The following is a 16,458-nucleotide window of genomic DNA, read 5'->3' on the forward strand; positions in this document are numbered from 1 at the left end:
AAAAAAATAGTACATTTTGTTCCCCACTGTTCCTTAAATACAATGTGAAAATCCAATAAAAAAATAAAATATAAGATATAACCAAAAAATCAACAAAATATGATGCATAATCAAGAGAAAACAGTCAAATGACAAGCACAGGAGCTGACCAAGTAATTTTTCTTTGACCAAGTAATTTTAACTATAAATGTGATGTTAAAACAATTATAAATATGTAAAAATTATAGAAAATGGATATTAAATGCTGAATAAATGAGGTATTTCAGGAGAGAAATAGAAATTTTTTTAAAAGACCTAAAACAAAAAGTTAAACAAGAATACTAAAAAAAAAACCCTTTCACAATCAGCCCCACTCTAAACATAAAATAACAACAGAGGAATTTCGACCCCATGGTGCACTAAAGGTTTATTAGTCTATACTCAGTCTTCCGTAACAACATACCATAGATATGTGGCTTAAACAACAAATACTCATTTTCTCACAGTTCTAGAGGCTAGAAGTCCCAGATCAAGGTGCCAGCCAAGTTGGCTCCTGGTGAGAGCTGTCTTTCTAGCTTGCAGCCTCCTTACTTTGCCCTCACATCTGTGTGGGGGAAAAGGAAATGAGCGAAGGAGGGAGTGGGAGAGGGAGAAGAGAGCAGAGCAAGAATAAGAACACTCTCGGGTCTCTTTTTATAACAACACTAATCCTACTGGATCGTACCCCCACCCTTGTGACTTCATTAATCCTAATTACCTCCATAAAGGCCCTATCTCCAAATACAATCAGACTGAGGCTTGTTTTTCCCCCCATAACCTTTGAATTTTAAGGGGCACAACATTCAGTCCATAACAGAAGGTAATCATAACAATAACAAATTCAAACTTGGCTCTACTACTGACTACATTAGTTCAATCACCAACATTAACAGCCTAGCAGAAGAGGCATTTTAATTTCAGGCAAAAATACTGTTTGAATAAGTTGCTTCAGTCCTATACAACATATCCAAAATTTTTTAAAAACTTACAAGACAGATAAAAAAGAGGAAAAAAATCACTGTCAAGAGTTAATGCAGTAGACAGACCAGTTTGAGATGACAATGATGTTATAAATTATCAGAGGAGCTTAAAATAAGCATGATTAATATGTTAAAGATTATAAAAGAAAAGGCAAAAAATGCATGAAAAGATGGGGAATTTCAGCAGACAGAAAATTTGAGACTCAAGTGGACCATTAGAAATAAAACGAGCCCTGGCTGGTGTGGCTCAGTGGAGCTGGCCTGCGACTCTTTGGGACACAGGCCTGGGGTGCGGCAGGGTTTTGGTAGGGGCATGCGAGACGCAACCACAAGTTGATGCTTCTCTCCCTCTCTCTTTCTTTCTCCCTTGCCCTCCCTCTAAAAATAATTTTTTAAAAACCTTAAAGAAAAAAAAGGAATAAATGAGGTAACAGAGTCGAAATATGCCTTCTGTGGGTTCATCAGTAAACACAAAATAACAGAGGAAGGAATCAGTGAATTTGATGACAAGTCAACAGAAATTATCCAAATTGAAACATAAAGAAGGAAAATAAAGTGGAAAAAAATCACAAGCAAGTATCCAAGATCTGTGGAGCACCGATCTGAGAAAATTATCGTTTATACCCCCCCACCCCTGCCGAAAAAGCTACAGCCCTGTTCTTTGCAGCCATTATTCACAATAGCTAAGAGTGGAAGCAACCTAATGTCCACCAAGAGATGAAATGGATTTTTTACAAGGGGTATATAATTTATTGGAATATTATTCAGCCTTACAGAAGGAAATTACTTTATATGTTGCAACATGGATGAACCTTGAGGACATATGCTATGTGAAACAAGCCAAACTTGTGTTGCGGAAGTACAAATACTGCCATGATTCCACTTCCATGAGGTATTTAATGCAACCAAACTCTTAGGAATAGCAATTACAATGCTGGTTTCCAGGGTGGGGGAAGAGAGAAAGGAAGATTTGCTGCACAATGATTACAGAGTTTCAGCATTGCAAGATAAAGAGTTCTAGAGATGTGTTGCACAAAAACATGCAACTTAAAAATGGGTAGAATAGGAAAAAATTATGTTAAAACAATTGTAAACGGTTGGAATGGTAAATTTTACATTGTTTTTTTGCCACAATAAAAAAAAACTTTGTGTATTAAGTTGTATTATGACTGTGTAAAATGAATGCATGTTAAATTTTCTATCTGTGGATAGAACACTCTGGGTAGGTTTTACTTTTTTGTAACTTTTTCCAGAAATTTCTATAATAAACACACACTGCTTTTATTATTAGATAAGTACCTAATATAAGAAAATACATATATGACAAATATAATTACATATTCTTTAAAATCTGTTACATAAACAAGTTATTGAAAAATACAGGAAAAAATTTAACAGAAAGTGTTTGAAGAAATACTTAAGACAACAGTTGACGTGTTCTAAAGCTAATGAAAAACAATCGAATACAGGACCAAGACACGCAGAGAATCCCAAATAGAATTAAAAAAAAAAAAAACCTTCCTAGGTATTTTACATATAAAAACACAGACGGATTAAAAATAAAAGGGAAAAAAGATATACTAGAAAGTACTATTCTGCCCGGGCTGGTGTAGCTCAGTGGACTGAGCACTGGCCTGTGAACCAAAAGATCGCGGTTCGATTCCTTGTCAGGGCACATGCCTGGATTGCAGGCCAGTTCCCAGCAGGGGCCAGTTCCCAGCAGGGGATGCACCAGAAGCAACCATACATTGAAATTTCTCTCCTTCTCTCCTTCCCTTCCCTTCCCTTCCCTTCTAAAGATAAATAAATAAAAACTTTTAAAAAAGAAAGTACTATTCATAAGGAAGTTGCTATATTAATCTTACATATCCGACTATATTAATATCAGCCACAGAGTTTTAAAAAAAAGAATGTTATCACATGTAAAAAGGAACATTTCATAATGTTAAGGTCAATTCGTTAAAACAAAATGATCTTGACTTCCAGCCAAATGGAGGCGTAGGCAGACACACTCTGCCTTCTCACACAACCAAAATAAGGACAACAATTTAGAAACAAAAAAACAACCAGAACTGACAGAAAATTGAACTGTACAGAAGCCTGACAACCAAAAAGTTAAAATAGACACATTCATCCAGACAAATAGGAAGGGCAGAGTTAGGCACCGGGAAGAGAGGGGTCATGGCAAAAAAAAAAAAAAGCAGTTACTTTCAGATCCCGGGCCTGCAAGACGGCAGCGGAATGAGCCCGGGGGCAGGGTGGCAGCGGGCAGACTCAGTGAGGCGCACAAGGCGGCTGGCTGACCCAGCGGTCACACATTCACACACAGATAAACCAGGTGAAACTGGGGAGCGAGACAGACCGCGCAACCCAGGGCCCCAGCGCTGGGAAATAAAGCCTCAAAACACCTATTCAAAACACCTGTGGGGGTTGGGAGTCTCTCCGTTGGACAGACCCACATGGTCCCAGAACGTGCACAAGCCCACCCACATGGGAATCAGCACCAGGAACGCCCAATTTGCTTGTGGGAAGTGGCAGAGGGGACTGAAATCTGAGAGGGCGCAGAGCTAGTGCCATTGTTCCCTCTCGACCCCACCCCCACATACAGCGTCAGAACCCAGTGACTGGGTTGCCCTACCCTGGTGAACACCTGAGGCTCTGCCCCACCCCTCACTACGCAACAAGACAAAAAAAAAATGGCCCGAAGGGAAGAACAGATCAAAGCTCCACAGCAAATACAACTAAGCAACAAAGAGATATCCAACATATCAGATGCACAGTTCAAAGCACTGGTGATCAGGATGCTCACAGAATTGGTTGAATTTGGTTGTGAATTAGATGAAAATATGACGGCTACACTAAGAGAAATGAAAGAAAATGCACAGGGAACCAACAGTGATGGAAAGGAAACTGGGAATCAAATCAATGAAGTGGACTAGAAGAAAGAAAGAAACAACCAAATAGAAAAGAATGAATAAACAAGAATTCAAAAAAATGAGGAGAGGCTTAAGAACCTCCAGGACATCTTTAAATGTTTCAACATCTGAATTATAGGGATACCAGAAAGGGAAGAGGAACAGCAACAAATGGAAAAGTTATCTGAACAAATAATAAAGGAGAACTTCCCCAATCTGGCAAAGGAAATAGACTTCCAGGAAATCCAGGAAGCTCAGAGAATCCCAAAGAAGTTGGACCCAAGAAGGAACACACCAAGGCGCATCATCATTACATTAGCCAAGATGAAAATGAAGGAGAGAATTCTAGAAGCAGCAAGAGATAAGGGGACAGTCACCTACAAAGGACTTCCCATCAGACTGTCAGCAGATTTCTCATAAGAGACCTTACAGGCAAGAAGGGGCTGGAAAGAAGTATTCCAAGTCATGAAAGGCAAGGACCTACATCCAAGATTGCTCTATCCAGCAAAGCTTTCATTTAGAATGGAAGGACAGATAAAGTGCTTCTCAGATAAGATCAAATTCAAGGAGTTCATCATCACCAAGCCCTTATTATATGAAATGTTAAAGGGACTTACCTAAGAAAAAGAAGATAAAAAAGATGAACAGTGAAAGGACAGCAAACTCACAGTTATCAACAACCACACCTAAAACAAAAGCAAAAGCAAAAGTAAAAGCAAACTAAGGAAACAACTAGAACAGGAACAGAACCACAGAAATGGAGGGTTAGCAACAGGGGAGTGGGAGGAGGAGGGAGGGGGAAAAGGTACAGAGAATAAGTAGCATAGATGGTAGGTAGAAAATAGGGGGAGGGCAAGAATAGTATGGGAAATGTAGAAGCTAAAGAACTTATGACACAGGGACATGAACTAAAGGGGGGAGTGTGGGGGGAGGGGATGCACAGGATAGAGGGGAATGAAGAGGGGAAATGGAATAACTTTTATTAGCATAATCAATAAAATATATTTAAAAAACTGAAAAAAATTATCTTAAATGTGTGTACTAATAAGTTTCCAAATACATGAAACAAAAACTGAAAGAATAGAAAAAACAGATTAACTCACAATTACTTTCCAACAATTGATAAACAACTATATGGAACATTAGTAATAATATATAAAACTTGAACAACGCTATCAAACAACTGATGCAGAATGCTACATCCAACAAATTATATGATTTTTTTCCTGTACAAGTAGAACATCTACCAAGACTGACCTTGTGCTAGAGTACAAAAAAAAAAAAAGCTAAAATAAAAAAGAATTAAAATCACACGTATTTTCTGACCATAATGGAAACAATAAGATATTTGGGGGAATAGCAGATGGAAATAAACATACTTTTATATAATCTATGGATCAAAATTCAGAAGGGAAATTAGAAAATATTTGTAGTTAAATGCTAATGGAACTCAACATATCCAAATTTGTGGAATGCAGGTAAAATACCACTAATGCTTTGAGGAGAATGTATAGTTTTAAATGCTTCTATTAGAAAAGTAAAAAGAGGTTTCCAAACTAGATGCTAGAGAAAGAATATATTAACCCCAAACAAGGTGAAAGAGAAATAAAATCAATAAATTAAGAATGGGCATGGAGAAATGTCAATGAAACTAAAAGGTTCAATGATAAACCTCTAGGTAGAGAGATTAAGAATGGTAATTTAATAAACTACCATTGTCAGGAACACATGAAAGATGAGTTATCAGTACAAATCCCACAAACACTAACTGCAGAAGATAATTATGAACTTCATACCAATAAACCCAACAACTTAGGTGAAATTAATAAATTCCTTTAGACACTAATTATTAAAAGTGATAAAAGAAGAAACAGATTCTCTGAGTTGTCCCATGTCTATGAAAAATATTGGTCATTTTAAATACCCTAAGGCAACCATAGGCTGAGATACCTAACTAGTAAATTTTATCAAAAATTTCCTGGCTGGTATAGCTAAGTGGATTGAGCACGGGCCTGTGAACCAGACAATCGCGGTTGGATTCCGGGTCAGGGCACATTCCTGGGTTGCAGACCAGTTCCCTGCAGGCCAGTTCCCAGCAGGGGATGCAAGAAAGGCAACCATACATTGATGTTTCTCTCCCTCTCTCCTTCCCTTTCCCTCTAAAGATAAATAAATAAAATCTAAAAAAAAAAAAAAAAATTACAGAAAAAAAAAACAATCTTACCAAATTAGTTCAGAAACGGTAAAATACAAAACATTTCCCCATATTATAAATATATTTTATTAATTGTGCTATTTTAGTTGTCCCAATTTTTCCCTCTTTTCCCCCTACCCAGTACTCCATTCCCTCCAGCAATCCTTCCCTTTAGTTCATCTCCATGGTCACGCATATGTATTTGGTTCTACATTTCTTATACTATCTTTAATATTCCCGTCTATTTTGTACTGACCAATTTATGCTTCTTAATCCCTTCACCTTTTCCCCCCATTCTCCCCCTTCCCCCTCCCAGCTGATAACCCTCCAACTGATCTTCATATCTATGATTCTGTTCCGGTTCTGGCTGTTTGCTTAGTTTGTTTTTATAGATTCAGTTGTTGATAGTTGTGAATTTTTTGCCATTTTAATGTTCATAGTTTTGATCCTCTTTTTCTTAAATAAATCCCTTTAACATTTCCTGTAATAATGGTTTGAAGATGATGTACTTCTTTAGCTTTAATCTGGGAAGTACTTTAACTGCCCTTCCATTCTCAATGATAGCTTTGCTGAATAGAGTAATCTAGGTTGCAAGTCTTTGCTGTTCATCACTTTGAACACTTCTTATCATTCCGTTCTTGCCTGCAAAGTTTCTTTTGAGAAATCAGCTGAAAGTCTTAAGGGAACTCCTTTGTAGGTAAACTCTCTGCTTTTCTCTTGCTGCTTTTAAGATTCTCTACCTTTAACCTTTGGCATTTTAATTATGTATCTTGGTGTGATCCTCTTTGGGTCCAACCTTGTTTGGGACTCTGTGCTTTCTGGACATGCATGTTTATGTCTTTCACCAAATTAGGAAAGTTTGCTTTCATAATTTTTTCAAATAAGTTTTTAATTTCTTGCTTTTCTTCTTCTCTTCCTGGCATCTCTATGATTCGGATGTTGGTGTGTTTGGAGATGTCCCAGAGTGTCCTTATGCTATCCTCGCTTTTTTTAATTCTTTTTTCTTCTTGCTGTTCTGGTTGAATGCTTACTTCTCCCTTATATTCCACATCGTTGACTTGAATTCTAACTTCATCCCCATCCACTATTGGTTCCCTGTAGATTTTCCTTTATTTCATTTAGTATAACCTTCATTTCTTCCTGGGTCTTTTTTATTTTGTTGCCATACTTACTGAATTCTTTAAGCATCCTGATAACCAGTGTTTGGAACTTTACACTTGATACATTGGTTATCTCCGTTTCATTTAGGGTTTTTTCTGCAATTTTGTTCTGTTCTTTCATTTGGGCCATATTCCTTTGTCTCCTCAATTTGACAGCCTCCCTGTGTTTGTCTGTGTATTGGGGAGAGCTGCTTTGACTCCCTGTCTTAGTAGCATGGCCTATTAGAAAAAGGACCCATCTGGATGAACGTACCTTCTTTAAATCCTTGGTTGTCAGACTTCCACATAGCTCAATTTCCTGACTATACTGGGAGTTATTTGTTTTGAGGTGAGGTTGTCTCCAATCCAAGTACTAAGCAGGCCGACCCTGCTTAACTTCCAAGATCAGACAAGACTGAACGCACTCCGGGTAGTATGGCCGCAGAATCTTTTGAAGTGTAGCTATAATTCTTTCTGTGGTTTTGGGAGGAGGCATAATCCGTTTACCCATGCCTCCATCTTGACCAGAAGTCCCACTGTACATTTTGTGAAACCAGAATATTCTTGATTTTTAAAAACCCCAAGAAAGGCTTAAAAGAAAATTAAAGACCATTATTTCAAATGAACAAAGTCACAGAAATCTCTAAAAAAAAATTAGTAAACCTAATTCAGTAATATATACAGGGTTATTTATCATGACCACGTGGACTTTATTCCAGGAATGCAAGGTTCATTTAAATATTTCTAAATCAGTAAATATATTGATGTTTTAAAGAAACAGAGTTCTCAATGAGAAAAAAAGGTAGATACAAATACAGAATAGGAGAAGCAAAGAATAACCCTGTGGGATTGGCTTTAAATTACAGGTATATGTATGAACTCAAATTTTTAAGAATATTGAATTATGTATTTTACTCCAATCTAGTGAGAGGACTAAGAACAACAACACACAAGAAGCACAAGAAGCAACAGTATACCTAGTGCTCAGATCTTGATTTTTAAACATCATTTACCCCTAAAGGAAGCAGGTTCTTGAAGGAAAAACAGCTCATTCCAGGGCTGGGGCAGGGAAGGTATAAGATGAACATTGCACATCTTTTTATGACAGAAAGTGAGAAAATGCTTTAAAAGAAAAAAATGGAAAAGGTTTAGAAGACACAGGATCCAGCTTTAAAACTCTCCTATTGCCTAAATCTGGGACAACATGAGCATCAAAATAAGCAGCAACAATAACAGCCAAGATCCATACATGGAAGTTTGAAAATTCCATTAGTCAAACCTAATAATGAATGAATGAATCAATCAATCAATCAATCAAAGTGAAAGAGAGAGAGAGGGAGGGAGAGAAGGAAAACTATGCCTTAAAAGAGAATACCACATAACAAATATAACAGGAATAAGTTTGAATATTACCATTTTGCAAATATATTAGCAGTAAGTGAGATGGTCAAGTAATTGTCAACGGATGCTTTTCACATTCAGTGCAAACTTTGATGAGGAACAGTAAATTTAACAGTCTTAAAATATTCCCCTAAATTATTTAATCACAATAGAAAAAAAGAACATTTTACAGTAGAAAATTTGGCAGACATCACTTAACCAGGAAATCAAAGCTACATCACCAGTAATGCAAATGACATGCTGTGTCCAAGAATACAACATAATACAGTATTTTACCAGAAATGCAAGCATCTTAATCCAATAAAATTTAAAGAAAGGATATTCCAAAAACCCATATGCCTTTATTCTTCAAATAACCATGGTTATGTAAAGTAAATATCAAAAACTGCTCCAAATGATAGGCAACTAAGGAGTCATAACAACTACATGTAATGTGTAGTCATGGATGGGGGAAAAATGCTATAAAAAGATACAGCCCTGGCCAATGTGGCTCAGTTGGATGCAGCCCACAAAGCAAAAGGTCACTAATTCAATTTCTGGTCAGGGCACATGCCTGGATTGTGGGCCAGGACCCTAGTTGGGGATGTGCAGGAGGCAGCTAATCAACGTTTTTCTTCCTCGCTTTCTCCCTCCTTCCCCCTCTCTCTACAAATAAATCAATACAACCCCCTTTTTAAAAAAAAGATATAGGGTAATGACAAAAGCCAAAATGTTATATATTCTGAATTTGATCATTTTACCATGATTAAGAAAACATTCTTAATTTTAGGAGCTATATACTTAATTATTGAGGGGGACAGGAATCATGATGCTTAAAATTTAGTCTTAAATGGTTCTGCAAAATTATTACCATATACCACAGAGAATGATAAAGCAAATGTGGCAAAATATTAATAGGTAAATCCAAATAAATGGTATATTAGTTCATTGAACCATTCTTGCAACACTTCTGTAACTCTGAAATTTTTCCAAAAAAAAAAATCTTTATAAAGGCAATACAATTCCCAGTAGGAAAAATCTATTGAATACTATGTAAGACCTCTACGCTGAAAACTATGAGTAAGAGAAGTTAAAGGAGGCCTAAATAAATGGAGACATATACCATGTTCAAGTATTGGAAGACTTAATATTATTTAAAAAATCAATTTCCACCAAAGTAATATATACATTCAAAACAGATACAAAATCTTATCAAATTTTTGGGGAAAATGACATGCTGATTTAAAAATCTATATGTAAATTCAAAGGGCCACAAAAAGTCAAGACAATCTTGAAAAACAAATTACAATGCTTGCTCTTTAGTATGAGACTTATTCTAAATCAACTTTAATTAAAATAGTGAGATATTATTGCTAGTATAAGCAAATAAATCAGTGAAAATAAACAGAAGTCTAAAAGCAAATCTAGAGAGCTGACTGAAAATATGTGGTATATATGAACAATGGAGTACAACTCCGTTGAACAAGTTGCACTCCACTGTTCACATACACATGAGGTGTACAAAAGATGACAAAGCTCTCCAGGAACTAATATTACTGACTTCTAGGATATAACATCAATTTAAAAAGCAAAGCACAAACCAGTATATATAGCACACTGCTTTCTGTATCAGAAATGGAAATCAGAAAACTTATACGGATCTGCTTATTTTTGCAACAAGAAACAGAACTGAAAAATAAAAAACAAACAAACAACAACAAAAAAACATCCAACAATAAAATTGGTTACCTACAAGGGATACTGAGGAATGGTGTAGAATGGAAGGGAATGTTGTCACACTTCTGATACACCTTTCTGTAAAATATGACTTTTTTATAGCCACTCAAAAATATCTAGCTAAATAAAAATGAACAAAGGGAACTAATTTTAAACAGAAACAAATGAATCCAACTGTACTTCAGAAGAAACTGTCAAAGAAAGTGGTAAAAATAAAACCCCCAAAAGCCCTAATCCAAATAACTTTTTAAGAATTGCCACCCTCATACCCTCAATATAAGGGAATCTCATCTTGAACTCCTTATCTAGGTTTGTTTTCTGCAGCAGTATGGGAAGAGAATTTCTAAAAATTATAGTATTAAGCAAGAAATACATGTATTAACATTGTTGAGAACAAGGTTCATACTGAGATAGATGAAAAATAAGAATTTAGAATTAGAACAGAAAGAACTCTGGAGTTAGAATAAAACTGAAAATATCAGTATGAAGTTATAACTTTAAAATATTTACACATACTTTTTAGTTACAGCCACTGAAAATACCTAGAAGCAATGACACTTCAATGGCAATGAGCATACCTAGCACCCAGATCTTGGTTTCTAAATATCATTTCCCACTCAAAATGAACCAAAACCCTTGGAGAACTGGCTGGTTCTAGAGTTGGAAAGAGAAGAGTCTAAAATAACTTGAGACAGAAAATAACCAAATCAGGAACAATTTGAACAGTAAAATGAGTAAGTTCTATAATGGGTCATGACACTTCATAAAGTAAGAATCCATGAGTCCAAACTGATCACATACAAGGACATACATACACAGAAGTAAAGGAAGGGCTATATCTTCTAAGAGAATCCTGATTGTTAAATTAGATGGAGTGGTAGAACTGTAAGAAAAATAATTTTTCCACTATCAGAGTGAAGACTATTTTAGGCAAGAATCATCAATAGATGCCAGATCTAGGAATGAAGTATAACAAGTATCCAGATATCTATATGATCTTAAAACCAAAATGTCTTCCCACAGATGCTTATTAGTTGCAAGGGGAAAAATGTTAATTATATACTGAAGAAGCCTGACCAAACGTGGGCCAGATTATTAAAATTAATAATGGGCAGATAGATATTGTGAACCTCCAGATATGACTTAAATAGGGCACAGGTGTATAATGTTCCAACCAAAAATTCATTACCTAAATTTCATCATGAGAACCCATCAGAAATAGAAATTAAAGAATATCTCATAAAATAACTAGCCTGTATTCTTCAAAAATGGCAAGTCATACGAGACAAAGAAAGGCTGAGAAACTGAAATAAATTAGAGGATTCTAGGAGATATGACAACTAAACACAATAAATGATCATAAACTGGATCCTGTGCCAAGAAAGACAAATATGATACATTATTGAAACAGTTGACAAAATCAGAATATGAACTACAGATAAAAGCATTCTATCCCTATTAAATTTCCCACATTTTATAAATGTGCTGTGGTCACAGAAATATACACAGAAGTATTAATGCATAAAAGGGCATACAACCTATTCTCAAATAATTCAGGAAAAAAATAAATGCAAAATCAAAAATTCAGAAAAATGTTAAGTTCTCTGTATTGTTCTGGCAACTTTTCTGTAAGTTTGAAATTATTTTAGTGAATTAAGTTTCAGAGGATATCTAATGAAATAGACGAGTAAACCAAAAAAGTTGTGGGTTTTCCCCCCAAAAGTTATCATTTTAAATCCTGTTTCCCTACATACTACCTCATTCTATATCCTAAATTGGATCAGGACACAAATACCAGACTTTAAATATTTGTCTTAATCTTTAAGGACTTCTGAAAGAAATTAATGGTACATGTTAAATATTAAAACAAAAGGGACCTTATGCTAACTTTGGTGAGCTTTGTAAATTGGTAGCTATCACACTTTTGTTAAACTTTCCTATAGAAAAAGTTATACAATGTGCAAGGTGTATTATAATACAAGAATGTTTAATATATTACATAATAGCAAAAAATGATGAAAATCTACAAATCCAACATTAGAGGGAAAAAATTATATTACGCCCCCACTATAGAACAAAAGTTTAACGACATGATGTAATACAGACTGAAAACAAAAAGTTGATATATGTATGTTTGTACAACAAATCAGAATTGTATTGTGTTCACATGTGTCCAGAAATAAAGGCTTGAAAGGACACACCCGATACAGTTACCAATCCTTGGGAGAGGACAAGTAGCAAGAAGGGCACTACTAACTGTTTGACTCTTCACATTTTTTTCTTAAGAGATCATGTACTAGTTTTACAATTTTAAAGAAAGCAGGGGAAAAACTTTGTATTCTGAGAAGATTTCAATGTACTTCGATGAAATATGATTTCAGCAAACAGCATAAAATATAACTGATATCAGAACTATAATATTCTTGTCACTTAAATTATAACAAGATCTATTTTTCTGTTCAAGTACTGTTATACTATTGGTTCTATGTTTTTAATTTTTGACACAGCCAATGTTGATATAAGAAACAACCAAACCTGTAGGGATTTTTTATAAGAGCTTATTTCAGCCCAAACTGACAATTGCCAGGAAGCAAGATCTCAAATGCTCCACAGAATGGCAGTTTGCAATTTCTTTTATGCTTTTGAAATTAAGGAAGATTACATGAAGGTGGAAGAAAGCAAGAAGAGAATTGAATTACAGGATAGTAAACAAAATGATCTACCCTCTAGAAGCTGGTTATTTCCAAGGTGTGTTAATCTTAGATTTAAAAAAAACAATGGACAGGGCTGGCTAAATGCAAAGATAAATCTTTTACTAAGTTATATACCTACCATGCCTGCCAATTATTATGATCAGATCACCCTGTGAGGTTACTTTCCAGAACCCTTTTTTCATCCACACCAGCAACTCTTTTTTGGAAATAGGTAAGATATGAATCCTAAATCAAAAAACCCTGGTTACTTAATGATAGTAATGAAAAATTTTAAAAGCAAATATCCACACAATGTTTTAAGAAAGTTTATTCTGAGAATTTCACCTGACAGCCAAACCAAACTGTGATTTATTAATACATAAGGTACTCAAGAACTATAAGTGGTTTATTATACTGGAAAGATAACTTATTAAACTCTGAATTACTATCTTGTTACTGATTTTGTTAATAGGGAAAATTATCATCATATGGTGTCCCTTCACTAATACTATACACAAGACTGTGTGAATGGCCGAGAATTAAACTCATCAAATATTTATTAAATTGCTGGCACAGAATGTCTGAGGCACTGTGCGCTGGCCATACAAAGACAGTCCCTTAGTCTTACAAAAAAAAAGTCTTACAAAATCAAAAAAGAAGTTTATTTTACACTGAATGCAACAAATTAAATTTTGGACTCCTTCCTCCAGAATCTAAACTACTCCTTTAATTAGGTAATGTGGGTGACAAATTCTTTCAGCCACTATTTGCAATGTAGTTTTAAGTCACATTCAAGGTACATTTGTAATGAGTCAGAGAGAACTCTCTGAAAAGGCTCATATTACATATTTTGATAAAGCAATAGTTACACCCTTAAGTGACAACCATCACTTTTGTGTTAATGCTAGGAATTTTTTTCCTCTCTTCTCCTTTACACAGAAGTCAATCTCTAGAGACCCTTAGGAAACAATTTTTTTCAGGCCTCTAGAATATCAGAAATATTATCACTACAATTTATCAGTGTAAATCAACTGGTATGCACATAAACCTGTTAACAGTAATTCCTTAGGAACTCCCAAATTCTCATTACCTGAAGTATATGCTAAGCATCCTGAGAATGTTTCTTTACACTTATGCTAAACACCTTGAGAATGATGTTTGCTTCCTTATCTGGTGTACTAAAGGAGTGGTCACTTTTCCCTCTTCCACTCCTGCCGTAGTTTAACTGAGCAGAATGTACAAGGCTACGGGGATAAACAGATTGGGCCCCTAACTGGAGGAACTCATAATTTAGTGGGGAGAAAGCGTGTCAATGACATGACCACATCATTAAGGCCTAACTTTCAACACAAGGAGGTAAAGATAAAAGTAGTGGGAAATGCTTGTCTTCAAGAAATAACATACAGTGCATTGGAACAAGTATTCATTTCCAAAACTCTGAGTTCTCTGCAAGCACAATAGAAGGTGGACAAACGGTGCTCTGAGGCAGGACCCTTGGTTTCCTGATCCTAACATTGCAGTTGTGGGACTTAAGGCTTGTCACTTAACCAGACTTAGCATCAGTTATTTCCTCTAAAAATGTCAGTATTACTTAACTAGCCTAAACTCAAATCATCTTACCAGCATAAACCAAATTGTCTCTAATGGCTTTCAGGTCTAAGATCTGTTTTACTAACTCACTCCCCAAGTAATCATGATCCAGGGAAGCAAGGTGAGTAAGCTGAGTGAACTACAGTTTCTAAACCAAACTGTACATCATCAATATAATAAACTGAGATAGATAGGCCCTGTATTGTGCTTTAAACATTGTGAGCTCAAAAAATGTATTGCACAGGCCACGATAACCTTATATAAAGATGGATCAAGAATAACTGAATGTCCTGCCCGTGTACCACTCTAGTACAACAGCAGGGTGTCGTTTCCTACCAAGAATCCGAGTTCCTGCTGCTGGAACCACGCCTCCTGCAGAAATCTACCAGATATCAGGAAAACCTCCCAAGAGGCTGGGAGGGATCTCAGATAAGATAAACTCTCAAAAAAATAAAATAAAGGAGGGGGGCTGTCCCCCCGCCCTGCTTTGCACTGAAAAAAGAGGCACTAGATTAGCATCATCTGTATTTCATTCCTGCTCTTTTGCAATAGCTACCCATTTATAATAAACAGACCTCGTGCTCAGTGGAGAATTTACTTCCCCGTCCAGGAAAAATGAAGTTCCTTATTTTCACTGAAGACGCTGTCTCCAATCAACACCCACCCTCCCTGGGGAGACCAGGCGCTCTTCTCCCTGCCACCTCCTGCTGACAGCGTAAGCCTGACGCCCCACACCCTAGAATTGCCCCACTTTTCGACACCCTGCTGCACGGATCGTGAGGCTCTGGGGGAGAGCGGAAGAGGCCCGCGTGTACACCAGGGGGGCGTCCGGCCAGTGGGCGCCAGGCTGCCTCCGCCAGCCGGGGATTCAGGGAGACGAAAGGGGAGCGGCGAGCCCCACGCCACCCCTACTTACCCACTTTGTCCTTCCCGTACTTGTGTCCGGCCACCTGATGCGACAGGGGCACGCAGCCGTTGAGGAAGCGGAGCCTGACGCCTGCTGGTTTCGGGGCGCTCTCAGAAACTGCATCGCTCGCCGGTGGGATCCGGATTTCTGGGGGACCAGGCGCCTCGAGCGGGAGGGGGGATGGTGGCTCCGTTGCCATAACCGAGAGCTGAAGCAGTTGCGGCAGCGAGGGCAGGGGAAAAAAAAATAGGGCGGAAGGACTGTGAGCCGGGGAACCCTGGGGTCGCTCAGACTCGGCCGAGAGGAGGCCCGGGGGTTCCCGCGGCTGGTGCCCGCTGAGGCCCGGGGAGGTGGCCCATGACGCCGCGGAGGCGAGGGCGCTGCCCTGCCCAACTCCCGGCGGAGCACGGATCCCGGGTCCCACTGCTCTGCCGCCGCGGCCGCCAGCCCGGGCGCAGCCCAGAGACGGAACCGAGCCGAGGCGCTCCCTGGGGCCCTGACGAGGACCGCGGCCCCACCCCCTGCGCCCCCGCCCCCTCCCGCCGTCCTCCAGTCCCCTCGCCAGCCGCGCGCGCGTCAGCACCGATCGCCCTGCCGCGGGCGAGAGCTTCCGACTGGGCGCCCCGCGGCCGCTGCGGCTACTGAGCATGCCCACAGGCCGCCCGCTGGGACCCCCCTGGGGCGGGGTAGGGTGGGCCCTGGGCACAGGACGGAGACCGGGTTGGGGCGAGCGCGTTCGTGGTCCCGCACTCCCGAAACCACAGGCCAGCGTTAAGAGGCCACCAGCGCCAAGAGGCCACCAGCGCCGTGTGCTTTCATTCATTCAGGGCGCGTTTGAGCGGTTCTGGGGAAAGGCTCAAAGGCCTGAGGCTTCTAGTTGTGAGGAGCAGTCAGTCACGTGTTAG

At 38.1% G+C, this 16,458-nt stretch overlaps 1 protein-coding gene across 2 annotated transcripts in view; it reads right to left on the reverse strand.

Annotated features, from left to right (window-relative positions):
- Window positions 1-16,058, reverse strand: part of IPMK (inositol polyphosphate multikinase) — a 47,050-nt gene extending 30,992 nt beyond the window's left edge. For both annotated transcript variants that reach the window (XM_037139918.2, XM_037139917.2), the window contains exon 1: window positions 15,563-16,058. In XM_037139918.2, coding sequence (XP_036995813.2) covers window positions 15,563-15,752 — 190 coding nt within the window. In that variant the 5' untranslated portion in view covers window positions 15,753-16,058. The remainder of the gene's footprint in view (window positions 1-15,562) is intronic.
- Window positions 16,059-16,458: the final 400 nt, after the last annotated feature.

The sequence above is a fragment of the Artibeus jamaicensis genome, unplaced genomic scaffold (assembly GCF_021234435.1).
Source record: "Artibeus jamaicensis isolate MK-2021 breed Jamaican fruit bat unplaced genomic scaffold, CSHL_Jam_final contig_332, whole genome shotgun sequence".
NCBI lineage: Eukaryota > Metazoa > Chordata > Mammalia > Chiroptera > Phyllostomidae > Artibeus > Artibeus jamaicensis.